The sequence below is a fragment of the Schistocerca gregaria genome, chromosome 6 (assembly GCF_023897955.1).
Source record: "Schistocerca gregaria isolate iqSchGreg1 chromosome 6, iqSchGreg1.2, whole genome shotgun sequence".
NCBI classification, from domain to species: domain Eukaryota; kingdom Metazoa; phylum Arthropoda; class Insecta; order Orthoptera; family Acrididae; genus Schistocerca; species Schistocerca gregaria.
Genome location: NC_064925.1, coordinates 291,611,958 through 291,630,199, shown reverse-complemented (window position 1 = coordinate 291,630,199; position 18,242 = coordinate 291,611,958). Strand labels below are relative to the sequence as shown.

Sequence of the window (18,242 nt, the reverse complement as noted above, 5' to 3'; positions counted from 1 at the left end):
CTAATTTTCCCAACATATTTCAGACACTAAACCCATTACCTTATTCCTCATACAACTTACTAACTTCATCTTAACTCACAACTACTTCTCATTTGAAGGGAAGGTATACAAACAAATCTGCGGAACAGCAATGGGTACCCACATGGCACCCTCCTATGCCAACCTGTTCATGCGCGATCTAGAGGTGACATTCCTAGCCTCCCAAAATGTTAAATCCGTAGTCTGATTCAGATTTATTGACAATATAGTCGTGAACTGGACTAAGAGCTAAGATACCCACCCATAACTTCCTATTCCAGTCCTCTCAAAGGCTTCTCCTACCCCATCAGAGACTGAGCCACCCGTGAAAGCAGCCATATCATATACCAGCTCAGCTTCTGTCATTGAACAAATTGTTTATATTGCTATGACTACCAACCAGGTGACTGTCAGGATGAATGGCCACCAATAAAATGTGGCCACGAGCAAAGCAGATCATCCTATGGCACAGTATCCAGCTTGACGTCAATGGCTGCTTCACTACACAAGCCATCTGGATCCTACCTTCCACCATCAACTTTTCTGAACAGCATAGGTGGGAGTTATCCTTATAACACATTCCCTCTCAGTACAGTAATGTAATAACCTCAACCTACAGTAATGTACTGCACCCACACCCTCCACCCGACAGTCTCCACCCCCTGTCCTACCATCTCCTCCCTATTCGCATCTCCCACCATCTTCGTCTGCTGCCCTCTGCCAACACAATTGCCCATCTTTCCCCTTCCCCACTCCTCTCCTTTTCCATTCCTTGTTCCCCCAGAGCCTTCCAAAACAGCCTGTTGGCAGTCTAGTTCCTGCAAGCTCGGTCAGACAGTGCTCTTCTCTCTCCTCACCCATACCCTGCTATCCCTTCCCCTATCCCTTTCAGATTACTGCTTCCACTATAAGTGATAGCTGCATTCCAGTCCGAGCTGATACGAGATGGCAGTTGTGTGCGTGAGGTGTGCTTGTTTGTGTGTTTCCTTTTCTCACAAAGGCTTTGGCCAGAAGCTAATGAGTAAATGTCTTTTCCTTGTGCCCATTTGCAACTCAATGTGTCATCTTTATAGTTAATTAAACAATGTGTTGCCTATGTCCACCCAAATGTTTATTAAACTATCATGTAAAAACTTTTGAGTAAATTGGTCAAACCCTTTTCAAGATTTTTGCTAGTAAACATTTCCCATCTATATATTACATATTTAGTTATAAACCATACACATTAAAAAAACTACATAACCTATATCCAACTGAACATTTATTAGACTATAGTGTAAAAATTTGAAGTAAATGGGTCAAGAATTTTTCAAGATTTTTGGTAACAAAGTTAAACAATGACTTGTCTTTATACAGTGGAATAGCTTTGCTGTGAATTAAATTGGAAGATCAGTAGGAGCAAAAATTCCTAAGTTCTATAATATGTTCTGTTATTAATTCTACATAATAATATTGCTCATTTTTGGACAGTAAATACTTTATTTGCCTTACAATATAGTACATCTAAAAACAAAGATGATGTGACTTACCAAACAAAAGCGCTGGCAGGTCGATAGAACACAAAAAAACAAACACACACACAAAATTCGAGCTTTCGCAACCGGCAGTTGCTTCGTGAGGAAACAGGGAAGGAGAGGGAAAGATGAAAGGATGTGGGTTTTAAGGGAGAGGGTAAGGAGTCTGTGTATGTGCGGATGGACGTGTGTGTGTGTGTGTGTGTGTGTGTGTGTGTGTGTGTGTGTGTGTGTGTGTGTGCGCGTGTGTGTGTGCGCGAGCACGAGTGTATACCTATCCTTTTTCCCCCCTAAGGTAAGCCTTTCCGCTCCCAGGATTGGAATGACTCCTTACCCTCTCCCTTAAAACCCACATCCTTTCATCTTTCCCTCTCCTTCCCTCTTTCCTGACGAAGCAACCGCCGGTTGCGAAAGCTTGAATTTTGTGTGTATGTTTGTGTTTGTTTGGTAAGTCACATCATCTTTGTTTTTAGATATATTTTTCCCACGTGGAATGTTTCCCTCTATTATATTCATTACAATATAGTACTTTATACATAACTATGTGATCTGTGCTGGTGCTTTTGTCAACAGCTCAAGACAGTGAGAGACATTCAATGGTGAAATGCAGGGTCAACTGAGGTTTCGGATCTATTTTTGAATGTCTTGTATTGTTTTAATTAATTGTATCCTCGCAGAACTTTACACAATATATTTCATATTTTAAATCAGTAACAATTATTAAAAGATCTGATCCACTGTAATTAGCACATGTAATACTTTTCAACAGGTATTTTATGACCAAAAACCAGAGTAAACCAAGCTCGGAACTTTGGAGGAGGTACCACTCCTCTTATTTAAATTTTACTCCTATGATGCGGCTTGTTAATGTGTGTCTTGTTCTCTATGTTGGGCTTTAAACACAAATGTGATGTGGTACTGATTTGACAATGCCTTAAAGTCACAGGACTTACAATCACTATAGTTTAATGGTATTGAAGGGGAAATTCATTCAAGAAAACTATAAAATTGCAGAAGTGCTTGCCAGTACTCACCTTCAGAAGAGCAGAAGAGGAAATATTTCATACTATCAATAGTCACTTGAATAGTGTTGAGTACTGTGTGTGTGTGTGTGTGTGTGTGTGTTTTGCCTCCCATCAGGCGGTGCTGGTCAGCATTTCTGAGATACAATTTTTTTGTAGAATGTAGTTACTTTAGGATTAAAGGAGACTATTCACTGAAAAGCAGAGTGTTGAGTTGTCAATAGGCACACGCACAAGAATGAAAACATGCTACATTCTGGAGTTATCTCCTGATGTGCTACAGTAATGCTCACGGAAGCATGCACACATGCACAACTAGCTATGCCTCATCATGCCATCTAGACTAACAGTGCCAATCCTAATTTGCAACAGGTGGACTGATGGTTGTGAGGTTTGTCAGGTGAGTTGGGTAAAGGAAGGAGGAGGCAGGGAGAGGTACTGGGGTTGTATGGGTAGTGGCTCGGAGGGAGGTGGCCAGACTGTTGGCAAGGAATGCGGGAGGGAGGAGGAGCAGGTATATGGGGGCATGATTTTTGCAGCCAGTGTGTAGCGGCAGGTGGCTGGCTGTCAGTGGGAAGTGGCACATGCTGAAGGCAACATGGGCATGTGAATTGGGAGGAGGCGACAATATGAAGGGGAAACCAGTGGGCAGAGAGTGCGAGGACTGTGGACTACATGAAAGTGAAGCTAGGATGATTATGGGAGTGGAGGATATGTTGTAAGTATAACTAACATGCGTGATTATGGGAGTGGAGGATATGTTGTAAGTATAACTAACATCCGTGTAATTCAAAGAAGCTGGCGGTGGAGGGAAAGAGCCAGATGACTAGGGTTGTGAAAAGAAATTTAGCATATTGTGCCATTGGGTTGTCAGCTTTGGCAGTGGCCATTCATCCCAATGGACAGTTGGTTACTAGTTACACCAACATACAAGGCTGTGCAGTGTTTGAGGCAGAGTTGGTGTACGACATGGCTGCGTTCACAATTGGCTCAACTCCTTATGGGGTAGGATAAGCCAGTGACAGGACTGGAGTGCATTGGGCCAGTCTTGCACCTTGGTTTGCCACAGGGATCAAGGGGTTGGGAGTGAGAGTGGTGTATGGATGCGCCACGATATTGTGTAGGATAGGTGGGTGACAGAATGCTAGTTTGGGAGGGGTGGGTAGGATCCTGGGTAGGATGTTCCTCATTTCAGGGCAGGATGAGAGAGAAAACACTGGCAAAGTATATGGTTCAGCTCTTTTAGTCCAGGGTGACAGTTGGTGACAAGAGGGCATTTCTTTGTGGCTGATTCTCGCAAGTGGTCGGAGGATTGGGGTTGTGTGAGAATATGGCACAGGAAATCGTTTCTGGACTAGATTTCAGGGGTATTAATTGTCTGTGAAGATCCTGGTGCAGCCTTCAGTAAACTGGGCAAGAAAATTCTCATCACTGCAGATTTGTTGTCAACAGTGGATAGGCTGTAAGGGAGAGACTTTTTGGTGTACAAGGGATGGCAACTGTCTAAGTGCAGGTACCGTTGATGGTTAGTGCATTTAATGTGGACTGAGGTGGGAATGGAGCCATCAACGAGGTGGAGGTCAACATCCAGGAAGGTGGTGCATTGAGTAGAAAGAGGACCAGGTGAAGCAGAAAGGAGAAAAGTTGTTGAGGTTGTGAGGGAACGTGGATAGGATGCCTTGGCCATGAGTCCAGATCGTGAAGATACCACCAATGAGCCTAAACCAGACTAGGGGCTGGGAGTCTTGGGAAGCTAGGAAGGTTTCCTCTAGATGGCCCATAAACAAGTTCACACAGAAGGGTGCAATGCACACGTTCTTGGCTGTGGCGCATATTTATTTGTGAAACTTCCTTTCAAAGGAAAAGCAGTTGTGGGTCACGATACAGTTGATAATGCGTATAAAAATGAGGTGTTGGGTGCAGAGTCTGACGGTGTCAACAGTGGTAGTGTCTGATAGGAGCATGGCCATGGGCATAAGGGATGTTTGCGTGTAGGGAGGTGGCATCAACAGTGATGAGTAGGGATCCATGAGGTAAAGGAGTGGCGACAGTGGTCAACAAGAGTGGAAATTCTTTCAGTGGAAGTGTAATAGCCATCTACAATGGTGTGTCCAGGATTGTTAGGTTTGTGTTTTTTTGTGGAGCATGTAAAAGATGGGTGTGTGGGGTGTTGTTGGGGTGAGGTGGGAGATTGACTCAGGTGAGTGCTTCTGGGAAGGACTATGGATTTCAGTAGGGATTAGAGGTTATGTTGGACTAAAACAGGCAGGCCATTGGTAGAGGCCTTGTGTCAATCAGTGTGACTCATCACAGCAGAGGTGGAGCCTTTGTCCTCAGAGAGAATGATGAAGTTTGGATCTGTTTTCACAATGTGTAATGGCTGTCTTTTCTTCTATCAAAAAACTGTATTCTTCAGGACAGACCTAGAGAAGGATGGTGAGACCAAGGGAAGTGATGTTTTCAGAAGTATAGTTTTTCTTGTTGAACTCTAGTTATATGATTAAAAATGACAGTCTATAGATAGGCCACCATGCAAGTAAAATTGACAAGTTGCTAACAGCCACTTATCAGATAAATTCATTTGTATCCTACCATTTGTTACCTAATTTTGTGACTAGATATTACTCACACTTTTCTGTTACTACAAATGGACACTACTGCTAGCAATTTCTGTTTTTTTGGAGAAATACCCATTATATGTAACTGGCTGTAATGATAATATAAAGACGAGTCCCATAATGCCAGCATGGATTCCCAACATTCTTCATGTGCACAAAAAACTGGCAGAGCTAAGGCTATGGGATAAAATTCAGAAAAAAGTTGCTCCTTGATGGAAAGAATCCTTCTGTGACAAACAGATAGCTTTTATCAAAAAATGAAGCATGTCTCACTAAACAAAATGCCAATAATGAACTATTCATCTCATCTTTGAAATGTGATATTGTTGGCCAAAGAAAGAATGCCGCCAACTATAACAATTTCACAAACAAACAAATGCTTGAGTGTGAAATGAATAAACTGCTAATATTTTAAAGGCAATAACACACTGCATTCTTTTATTGATGTATCTCTGTCACATCATCATTATAGCTATTACTTAAGTCAAAACACACCCAATTGGTTCATGTATCTCTCCAGGTTGTCGCAGTCCAGCTTTGTTCGACAAAATATTATTGCTCGATCCATTTTGTGTTCATTGATTGCACGCATACAGTATTCACCTTTCAGCATCTTGACGGCTTCAGAAAGTGTTTCTAAAACAAAAAAGTTTAAATAAGTGCATGCCCATTAAGAGAAAACTGATGAGAGTTACAGATGAATTTATGCTATAATTTAACCTGCAGTGTTATTTCCTGGCCGAACATTGTCTCTCGCATGGACACCATCAGTTTGAATATGGCGACGTAGATTGTGCCAATTTGAGTCCTTCTGGGGGTCTACCATTACCACAACATGGTGTACAGTTTCAGGAACAGCATCTTCACCTTTCAAGTCAACCCATGTGGGAAAATGCATGAGACGTTCCTATGCAAACATTACATTAGTTTTTCCTTTTCTCTTGGAACCAGACATTTTTCACATTTTGAAAACCATCAAACCATTTTTCTTATTAGAGTCAAACACATAAGTAAAACTTACCGCCATTTTTTTCACTTCAAAAGCATGTAGAGTAGCTGAACAGACAATCATCTGCAGTCTTCGACCATCAGATGTAATTTTTGGGATCTGACGATGTAATCTGTCGATGAGTTCAGTGTAGCCCTGTTTGAGAAGACCATCAGCTTCATCCAAAACAAAGAATCTACACTGAGTGAGAGAGAGATGACCAGCAGATATCAGATCCTCCAAGCGGCCTGGTGTTCCCACAACTATGTCAACCTGTTGTGATTTTAAAATATTAAGAATGGATTTGCTACAATTATTCAAATAGAAAAATGTATTTTCATTTCAAAAATGAGTGTACAGCATGTTCACAGTTTACAATTAATTGTATGGTGAACTTACTCCTGCCATCAGTGCTGCAATTTGATCCTTAACATTGACACCACCAATCACCAACAGTTCACGTACTTTTGGATTCTCTAAGTACTTTTTGAACTTAATTATCTGGTTATATGTTTGTTCAGCTAATTCACGAGATGGCTGGAAATAAAAGATTCTTTTTAAAACATGTTCAGGAAACACTCAAGGAGATGAACATGTTCTTAAATTTAGTCCTCAATCCTGGTACAGAACTTTCATCTGAGTAGGAGATGAGCTTACTGTGTAAGGATTACTTGTGGTGCAAAGCACACACTTCTGTCTCACACGTTCTCTGTTATGAAATGAGGATATACTTACGTTTGTTTACAGACAATGTTACAGATCCCTGCACAACAACTCATTCGCACAACTAGCAAACTATAAAAAATAAAAATTGCTTACGAAAAACCAAACTTTTAACAGCTGTCTACCATTATTCATAAGGTATTTTGTATGTCCTTATAATATCAAAAATGATGATAAGTGTGAAAAGGAAAGAAATCCTTTAGCCTCAAATTATCACGCTAAAACTGGGGTTCATAATCGTAACAATATGTTACAAGTACAGTAACACCTACTGGGCAATTTCATCTGAAATCGTAGTGTGTGTCAATTTATCATCACGAGTTTCTCTATAAAAAATACACATTAGACTCCTATACCACACCTGTTAACAAATAAATACTGTCATTTTCTCTTGATTTTTTACAAAATGGTACAGACCTGTGAAAAACACGCATTTTTTAACTCTTAGTACAGTGGAGAACCAAAAGAAAATGTAACTAATGAACCAAAAGTGTCAGAGGCTTGACAGATGTTTTGCTTTAAGTTCTTTCTCGATATGTTAAAACTTGTTTGACAAACACAGGTATAGGCTTTTTACGCATTACAAATTTAACAAGAAAATTCCAAAGTTTAAGATTTTTCTAATCTTCAACATATTTTTTTTTTTTAAATTTGGAAATGTACACAATGTTATTTTCCATTTTATATTACTACATACCACTGCTGTAACTATTAATCTTCCATCAGTGGTGCCCCTTTTTGAGTCATCCAGAGGTGGACAAATCTTTCACGACCACGGGGTGGGGGGCACAAGAAGACTGTCTGGCTGCCGGAGTCAAAGTGGATTCTTGTGTGTATAACCTTAATGTTTATACCAGCCATGTTGAGGGAGGGGTGAGGGGGTGGGGGGCGGGTATAAAAAGCCATTGTTCATCGCCATGTGTGCGTAACCATAAAAGGTAGCACACAATTTATCAACCATGTCAATGCCCCCTTTTGTTTGATTGTGAAATGTGATAATTTCAGGTTTTTTTGTGAGCCCAGTTGTGTCCTCGATTATATCGTCAAGTGCAGACTTGAAACCATCATTACCTCTCCCCTGAAACAAGAAAGGCTGGAATATTTTCTGCTTCTTTACATATTTTTGAACTCAACTGGAATTTGTCATTTTTTCTTCTTCAAGGTGGCAATGACATATTCTTTTACCTGCCAGTTCTTTCATCAGGGGGACATCACTGAACCAGTCCTCAACAGCCAACAGATTACGCCATTTATTGACTACTTGTGTTACCATACTGTGGATGACAGAAGTGTGATTACTGACATGATGCTCCAACTCTGGTTTCTTACCATCTTACATCTTGCAGGTGTAGTACATTTTTGCATCAACAAGGGCAAATATCTTTGTGCCACCCTTGGATGTGATGTAACGATGAATACAACAATGCTCATGAACAGCTTTTTAACTTTTCATCGTGAGTAAAATTTTCCCCAATGGAGTAATATTCTTGGCAGTTACACAACAAATATTTCGAACATTTTATTATTGGAGCAAGACAGTTGGTCATTTTCCTCTCTTTTGCTTGTGTGTTGCTGTTGCCAAATCAAAAGCATCTCCTAAAATAATAATAACAATAATTTACTCAACAACATGGTGAGCTTAATGGCTCCACACCATCTCCTTTGGTATCTGACGGCTCTTCCAAATTTAGGCACAATATGTGATAAACACCAGGAAGGTATAACAAAGCAATAAAAGCTTTAATTTCAACCAGATTTGTGTAACAGGCATACCTAGTATGGGTAAAAGCTGTTCTCAGTTTGTCACTGTATTGGTTCATCCATGTAATGACAGAGTTCAGAACTGAGTCATTGAAGAGCAGAAGCCATGTTTCAGCATTGGTATTCCCATGTCTATCTTTACCTTCCACCCCAGGAAAGTCTGCAAGTAACTTTTGCTAACCAAGTTTCCTCCTGTTAGGTAGGAAACTTTTATTCCACTGGATTAAGCCAATGATCCCCTTGGTCCTCATTTGTTTAGTCATGTATTACAAACCATCACTGGGCTCTTCAGTCATCTGTTCCTTCACAGTTTTGTTTAGATTCTGATTTTCCAGCACATACTTCAATTTTGTGTTCAGTGTTGGAATCAGGAGGGTCACCAACTTGGTTATCATCCTTCAAAGCCTCTCACCAAACACAGCCCTGTACAGTCTGCCAATATCTTGAGGGATGATGCCACCAGAGGTTCGCCGTAAAGTGTCCATTGTGCAATATAACATATGAAATTACATATACGGTGGCACTACACTTATTAGAAACAACCCTGTTTTTGTACCTGAAATTTATTCTATAATCAAATTAATTCCCCAATATACTCGCAGATGATAGCACAATAAGATGGAGAAAGAAACTCTTGTCTGAAAAATTTACACAAATGGTGGCACAACACCTGTGAGGCTAAGAGTAAGCCAGTTTTACAGACAATCTGGATCACTGGCAGTGACGCAACTGGCCATCTTAAGTATGAAAATCTGAAGGATACTTAGAGTGCATCACAACACTGCCACCAACCGTGGCAAGGGAAATAAAAAAAATTGTGCACCTCTGATGTGGACACCACTAACAAAAGGTTAACAATATCTCTGCTCCACCTATCTGTATTGTGTAAATATACATTTAAACAATTTTAAAAATCACATTTTTGAGACTTTTAACAAATTATTTACTCAAAAGCCCAATTAAAAATTTATGAGAACTGCACTGTAAATTATCTGGTTACTGTGTCAGTAGTTAGTACAATTGGAGTAGGCAATTTTTGTGTGTAAAGTATCAGAAAATTTTCAGCACTCTATGTATTTAGCATTTAACCTCTAGTGTAATCTAAGCATGTTGGCAATACTGTTTTCAGCTTTCTTTTTAGATTTGTGTGTGTGGTTTCAAGTTGTCATGTACAATGTCAGTGAGAGAGAAAAGCAGTGAAAGGGTTAGATATGTGGACTACTGAAACAGACAAGAAGATTATGTTTAACAAAAGTGAAAATCACTTCACAATTGTTAGAAATCTAATTTTGCACTACTTTGATTCAATGGCAGCAATTATTTTAAATACAGGGTGCACCAACACAACTTTATGATTTCAACACGTAATAAAACCCATTTCATGAATCAGATTTTTTAAAAAAATTTTTAGTACTGTAGGCACATACCTAAAGTTTTTTTTTTACACCAGTTTGAAAATCGTATCACATAGGTGGTGTACCCACTCTCAGGTGAGGCAACATAACTACCTTGTTTGACATGCGTACAATTCAGGCTTTGGTGGTTGTAGCAGGGTAGGATGCCTCATTTGACAGCGTAGTTCTGATGTGGTGTTCTCTTCCAGGTCAGTCACCTCATGCGTCAAAACAATGAGGACCATGCGTTTGTCGTCGCGGCCTACTTTTCGAATCAATGCTGTTATTGCAATCCAGCAAACCTTCCAAAGTCACTTCAACGCAGCACCATTGCACCATGTCTTGGACCATGGCTCACTACATTCAGACAAATCGTGATTATGACAAGATAACTTCAATTCTCCGAAGAAAGCATGTGGGGCACTTTTCAAAAACATTTCTGCGTACAGAACTGTTTTTTCAGTGATACAATGCATTTTCACTTGATTGGATATGTCAAACAGAATAAGTTCTACTGGGATAACAACCAATCCCCGAGAATTGCATCAAAGGGCTCCACAGTCATGCAGTCACAGTGTAGTGTGCAATTTCCTCAGCTGGGAGTGTGGGTCCCCGGTTTTTTGAAGACAGTGCGATAACAATGACACTGAATTCAAACTACATGTGAACATTGGTGGAATTTTTGTTTCCACAACTTGATGAATTGGACTTAGGGGACATTTGGTTCCAACAGGATGGAGCAACAGTTCACATTTAAGTATACTTTCCAATGCACCTCATCTTAATATGAGGCGATTTGGTGAGTTTGGCCCAGTCCCCCCAATTTGGCCCCCTGGTAATTTTGTTAAAATCCTATGTTTATGACAATCATCCAAGGATCCTAAAAGACCTGAAGATCAATATCCAGGCAGAAATTGCCAATATACCTGTGCTATGCTGGTAAGGCTCATAAGAAATGCCAGAAATTGGCTTATTCAATGTATGGGCAATGGGGGGCATCACCTAACTCCGATTTTCAAAACTGTCCAACAAAATGTTAGATATGTACCTACATTACTAAAAACAATTCTGATTTATAAACCAGGTTTTACTGTGTTTTGAAATCAGGGAGTTATGTAGCTGCACCCTGTATTTCATACTTTTGACCTTGAATGTAGTTAGGCCTAACCCAAAAGTTACCTATTCTGATTGTATCTTCCATAAGTATAATGGACAAAGAGTATCCCATGCAGTTCTTAAAATATTCAGAATGGGGATTTTTGAGAAAAGAAATTTATAAAGGCTAAAAACATTTCTGATTATCTCATTTTTATGAAGAAACATTTGGATAATTTAAGAAGTTAAAGCATTAATATCACTGCTGACTGTTGAGTTTACACATCAGTATCCTATGGCTATCCATATTTTCGAAATACAATTTTTAAGTCTGCAAAACGTTATAAACCATGACTGACAGTTTTGACATGAGGATTTCATTCTAAATGACTTCAGATCTCCATTGTTTTTAAATTTTTAATTATACTGTATTCATTTACCCTTCCATTAAGAAACCTTCACAATATCGTCATTTGTGATTGAACTATAATATTTTTACAAATCAAAAGAAAATGAAACTATTCAATTTTTCCACAGGCTGTCCTGTGCAACTTCAACTCTCCCCCCCCCCCCCCCCCCAAAAAAAAAAAAAAAAAAAAAAAAAAAAAAAAAAAAAAAAAAAAAAAACCCACCTCTGAGATACTGATGAAACACATTCATTCTTGAGCTGTATGCTTTGAGATGAAGTCAGTCTACCCATTTGTACACTATTTGTAAGGGATACTGTACATGCTCTTCTAGTCTGTAAAGTCTTGCTACATCTGTTCCCATTTTGGTATTTAGACACTTATTTCAATTATTTGTGGCTTGGAAATGCTGGAATCCTGTAGTCCACAATACCAATTTTTGCACCACATTAAAAATCACACAGTATCTACACTGTACCTCCTACATACTGCCTTACAGCAGAGCCACCAACCATACACTCATATACCATACGTTGCTGCCAACTACTGCCTGTTTGCAACAATTTCCTCTGGAGATAAAACCTGAACAATAATCACCAGATTGTTCAAAACCAGACTTCCAGCAGACATTGCTGTCTGACCACTCTGCAACCAGTATGTTCTCTGGGCTTTTTCCAGCTGCAACTAGCAGCTCATCATTCTGAGGCGCACACCGAACTACCAAGGAATCTCTCATACCAGCATAAACGGACAACATCAATGTTCACACACTTGACTGCTCACTGTCAGGTGAGGACTTGTTCATCCACAGCACCTCGCCGGGATGGGCCCCCGCACCCACCGACAGCACCTCGCCGGGATGGGCCCCCCCCACCCACCGACAGCTCCACGCCGGGATGGGCCCCCCCACCCACCGACAGCACCCCGCCGGGCTGGGCCCCCGCACCCACCGACAGAAACTCGCCGGGCTGGGCCCCCGCACCCACCGACAGCACCTCGCCGGGCTGGGCCCCCGCACCCACCGACAGCACCTCGCCGGGCTGGGACCCCGCACCCAACGACAGCACCTCGCCGGGCTGGGCCCCCGCACCCAACGACAGCACCTCGCCGGGCTGGGCCCCCGCACCCACCGACACAAACTCGCCGGGCTGGGACCCCGCACCCACCGACAGAAACTCGCCGGGCTGGGCCACCGCACCCACCGACAGAAACTCGCCGGGCTGGGCCACCGCACCCACCGACAGAAACTCGCCGGGCTGGGCCACCGCACCCACCGACAGAAACTCGCCGGGCTGGGCCACCGCACCCACCGACAGAAACTCGCCGGGCTGGGCCACCGCACCCACCGACAGAAACTCGCCGGGCTGGGCCACCGCACCCACCGACAGAAACTCGCCGGGCTGGGCCACCGCACCCACCGACAGAAACTCGCCGGGCTGGGCCACCGCACCCACCGACAGAAACTCGCCGGGCTGGGCCACCGCACCCACCGACAGAAACTCGCCGGGCTGGGCCACCGCACCCACCGACAGAAACTCGCCGGGCTGGGCCACCGCACCCACCGACACAAACTCGCCGGGCTGGGCCACCGCACCCACCGACACAAACTCGCCGGGCTGGGCCACCGCACCCACCGACACAAACTCGCCGGGCTGGGCCACCGCACCCACCGACAGAAACTCGCCGGGCTGGGCCACCGCACCCACCGACACAAACTCGCCGGGCTGGGCCACCGCACCCACCGACACAAACTCGCCGGGCTGGGCCACCGCACCCACCGACACAAACTCGCCGGGCTGGGCCACCGCACCCACCGACAGAAACTCGCCGGGCTGGGCCACCGCACCCACCGACAGAAACTCGCCGGGCTGGGCCACCGCACCCACCGACAGAAACTCGCCGGGCTGGGCCACCGCACCCACCGACAGAAACTCGCCGGGCTGGGCCACCGCACCCACCGACAGAAACTCGCCGGGCTGGGCCACCGCACCCACCGACAGAAACTCGCCGGGCTGGGCCACCGCACCCACCGACAGAAACTCGCCGGGCTGGGCCACCGCACCCACCGACAGAAACTCGCCGGGCTGGGCCACCGCACCCACCGACAGAAACTCGCCGGGCTGGGCCACCGCACCCACCGACAGAAACTCGCCGGGCTGGGCCACCGCACCCACCGACAGAAACTCGCCGGGCTGGGCCACCGCACCCACCGACAGAAACTCGCCGGGCTGGGCCACCGCACCCACCGACAGAAACTCGCCGGGCTGGGCCACCGCACCCACCGACAGAAACTCGCCGGGCTGGGCCACCGCTCGCCGGGCTGGGCCACCGCACCCACCGACAGAAACTCGCCGGGCTGGGCCACCGCACCCACCGACAGAAACTCGCCGGGCTGGGCCACCGCACCCACCGACAGAAACTCGCCGGGCTGGGCCACCGCACCCACCGACAGAAACTCGCCGGGCTGGGCCACCGCACCCACCGACAGAAACTCGCCGGGCTGGGCCACCGCACCCACCGACAGAAACTCGCCGGGCTGGGCCACCGCACCCACCGACAGAAACTCGCCGGGCTGGGCCACCGCACCCACCGACAGAAACTCGCCGGGCTGGGCCACCGCACCCACCGACAGAAACTCGCCGGGCTGGGCCACCGCACCCACCGACAGAAACTCGCCGGGCTGGGCCACCGCACCCACCGACAGAAACTCGCCGGGCTGGGCCACCGCACCCACCGACAGAAACTCGCCGGGCTGGGCCACCGCACCCACCGACAGAAACTCGCCGGGCTGGGCCACCGCACCCACCGACAGAAACTCGCCGGGCTGGGCCACCGCACCCACCGACAGAAACTCGCCGGGCTGGGCCACCGCACCCACCGACAGAAACTCGCCGGGCTGGGCCACCGCACCCACCGACAGAAACTCGCCGGGCTGGGCCACCGCACCCACCGACAGAAACTCGCCGGGCTGGGCCACCGCACCCACCGACAGAAACTCGCCGGGCTGGGCCACCGCACCCACCGACAGAAACTCGCCGGGCTGGGCCACCGCACCCACCGACAGAAACTCGCCGGGCTGGGCCACCGCACCCACCGACAGAAACTCGCCGGGCTGGGCCACCGCACCCACCGACAGAAACTCGCCGGGCTGGGCCACTTCAGATGATCCAAACCCTGAACTATCCCTGCCAGGTCGCCTCTCCAAGAACACTCATTCTGACTGCACAACGCGCAGCCAGGGCCCTCTGCATCACATAAAGGTACAGCCATTCCTTGTGTGCATGCCTTTCTATGGCCAGCAGCTGGACTTCCCTCTGGCTCTGATTCAGCATCGCTGGAACTTTTGAAGCAAGCCCAGACCATGCTGGGTGCGGCTTAAGTCGCCACCATCACCAGCCAAATCGTCCTTCCCAGACAGTGACATTGAATGTGCCTTTTTCAGGGTTCACTGTTACCAGTCCTAGTTTGAGCCAAATCCATCTTTAACAGTTGCAATGAGGCTGGCTGTCTTCAGCCAACACTTTCTAGGTCCAAACTACTGTCTCGAGCATCCATGCCACGGACTATCTCCTCGACCCTGGAGCACTTCCTTCCTTTGGATGTTGCACATTCTCAGTGATGGCTATGCTCTCTCCTCTTCAGAGGCAAAGGAATGCTGAATCTTCTGGATACCACCTTACAACATCGTCACCAACCACAGAGTCGTTTATCATGGGCTGCTGCAACTTCAGCTCACTTACAGCTCTTTCTTATGGAGATCGAACACAATTACTCAGCAGAAACATGCCAGACTGTTTACAATTGAATCTCCAGCAGCCACAACAGTACCGCCTGGCACCCACCTCCCGCCACTGGTATAAGCACAGCTGCTGCCATAGTGGCACTACTGTGTGTCCACAAGCCATGTGCCTCCTTTGATATTCCCATCAGGTGAGTGTGTAGGTCACCTCTACAACCAGTACACGCTCTGATCTGCCTCCACCTAGTAGCTCACTATTCGGAGTTACATGGCTTAGCCAACGAGGAGTCTCTCACTGCAGCATCCATGGACAATGGGGCTTCCACAAACCACATCAATCATCGAGCACCAATCGCTCACTTTCGACCAAGGCCTCAAGCAACTACCACTAACTGCAGCTTCACGGACTACGTCCTTCCTCAAGGACCCTATGCGCACTGCTATATTTGGCCTCCATGGATTACCCCCATCATTGAGCACCCTAGGCTTGGTACCGAATGATGCTTCACTTAAGGTCTGAATCAAGTAGTGCACCTCTCAACTTCAGAAATTGTGCTATTGCATTCTGTTCATTAGACCTAATAAACATACTACGCTGTTGTAACAAGAGGAAAGGTGATGGGGCATATCCCAAGTGGCTGATTGGGGTGGGGGGTCCTAACCAGCTTACTGGCAGACTTTAGCGAAATAAAATTGCTCCCACAGACCAAATACCCTTTGCAGTTAACAACCGCAGTTGTAAATCGGAGCTTGCACCAGCTAAGGTTAATTACCTCTGAAAGTTAATTATGGAAAGGTCTCTTAGGGAAAAAATTCCATCAACCTATCCAAAAAGGAAGGTAAGGGCTAGATTGGTCTTGGTGGGTAGCCAAGATGGCAATGAATCAGAGCATTTGCAATCATCCAAATGCTAACTGACACATATAAGAAAGAGTCAACATAAGAAATTAAATTATATACAAGGGTAGTTTGGAAAGTTCTCAGAATGGAATAGAAAGAAAGTATCTACATAACTGAAACGTTTTTATTTTTCAATGTTGATCCAACGATGTTCCAGTGCCTTGATCCCATCTCAAAAATGAGTTTCATCCAGACCTGCAAAATAGTTGTCAACTTTGGCTATCCATTCTTTGTTTGAGGTGAATCTTCATCCACCAAGATAAATGTTCAGTTTTGGAAAGAGATGGAAGTCGATTGAGCCATATCAGGTGAATAAGGCGGGGGTGGCAACAATTCATACCTTAGTTCGTGTAGTTTTGCCATGGCGACAGCACGTGTGCAGGCACGCATTGTCTTGATGGAAGATGATGTTCTTCCTTGCTAAATCTGGCCTTTTTTCGCATTTCTTACATTGCAATTTGTCCAGGAGGTTAGCATAGTATTCTCCAGTAATTGTTTGCCCGGTGAGGAGATAATCTACAAACAAAATCCCCTTTGCATTCCAGAACAATGATGCCATGACCTTTCCCGCTGATGGAATTGTCTCTGCTTTCTTTGGTGGCGGAAAATCATCATGTTTCCACTGTTTTGACTGTTGTTTTGTCTCTGGGGTATAGTATTGCATCCAAGTTTCATCTGTGGTCACAAACCGGTGCAAAAAAAATCAAAACAGGCTAACATTGTTCCAATATGTCCATTCCCACGCATTTTTGATCCAGCATCAAGAGTCGTGGCACCCATCTTGCAGAAATTTTTTTCTAATTATTCAGTTAAAATGTGATATACCCTTTCAGATGACATCTGAAAAGTGAGAGCCATTTCACGCACTTTCAATCGGTGATCTTATATGACCTTTTTTTTGCACTTTTGCAATGATTTCTGGAGTAGTGACAAATCCTGGCCAACCACTGTGCAAATCATCATCTAAGCTCTCCCAACCAAATTTAAATTATTTTGTCCACTTGGCAATGGTTGAATATGAAGGAGCAGAGTCACCCCCAGTGTATTCTGGAAATTGGCATGAATGAGCTTTGCTCTCATACCTTTCTTTATGAAGTACTTAGTCACTGCGTGAATCTCTATTTTTCCCATCTTTGCAAACCACTACATGTGAACAACAACAGAGCTCTCTTCCAAGCACTGACGTGGCACGTGTTTACAGGTAACAGTCCAATGAACATGTTGTGCAAGTGCTGACCTCTTGTGGTGATTCCGCGAACCTCTCAAACCACCCTTGTACCAACAAGCAACACCAACTCACTACTTAAGACCAGAAAACTCAAGAATTTCCCAGATGAATTAAATGAACAAAAAAAAATTATAATAAGGAGGTTCCAGGAAATCAGAAACATGATAGAGGACCCATTTACAGAATTTATTACGGGAAACCAGGACAGAGGGTTATGAAGCAACAGCCCAATTTGGAACAGGATTTATAGTGAATGTAAAAATAATACATTTAGTAACGGATTTTTGAGTAATATTACCAAGAATTGCAACTCTGACTTTTAAAACAATGAACAAAACCTACACAATTATAAATGCTCATGCCAAAACAATTGTTAAAAATTTTCTAAAAACCACAAAGAAAGAGGCAGATAAATTTTGGGATCTTCTCAAACAAACTGTAAACAGATTAAGTACAAAAAATATAGAAGTCTTATTGGGAGACTTCAACGCCAAGCTGGGAAAAGTAAGGAGAATGGAGTCCACATAACTTTACAAAGAAGAATGGTCAAAGTCTTATAGAACAACATGCTTCAAGAGGAAGCCAAATAACTTAAAACATGGAAACTTCCAGACTGGAGGAAGGGAGATTGGCAGCTAGACCATGTCTGTATAAGAAAACATTTTCATAACGAAATAGACAATGCTAATGTACTGAAAGGAGTAGACATAGGCTTCGACCACTGCTTAGTTAAAATTACAATCAAAATCAAATTCACCCAATTAAAGAAAAATAATGAGAAAGTAATAAAACAAGGAGGCAGCGTGACCCACATCAGATATTTAAAAATGACAAA

The 18,242-nt window shown here is 44.5% G+C and overlaps 1 protein-coding gene across 1 annotated transcript in view; it reads right to left on the bottom strand.

Annotated features, from left to right (window-relative positions):
- LOC126278035 (ATP-dependent RNA helicase Ddx1) overlaps nt 1-18,242 on the bottom strand; it is a 74,521-nt gene that overhangs the window by 22,440 nt on the left and 33,839 nt on the right. Inside the window, exons 7-10 of the mRNA XM_049977776.1 lie at nt 6,560-6,697; nt 6,194-6,433; nt 5,893-6,079; nt 5,668-5,808 (exon numbers count right to left, since the gene is read on the bottom strand). Of these exons, the coding sequence (XP_049833733.1) occupies nt 5,668-5,808; nt 5,893-6,079; nt 6,194-6,433; nt 6,560-6,697 (706 nt within the window). The remainder of the gene's footprint in view (nt 1-5,667; nt 5,809-5,892; nt 6,080-6,193; nt 6,434-6,559; nt 6,698-18,242) is intronic.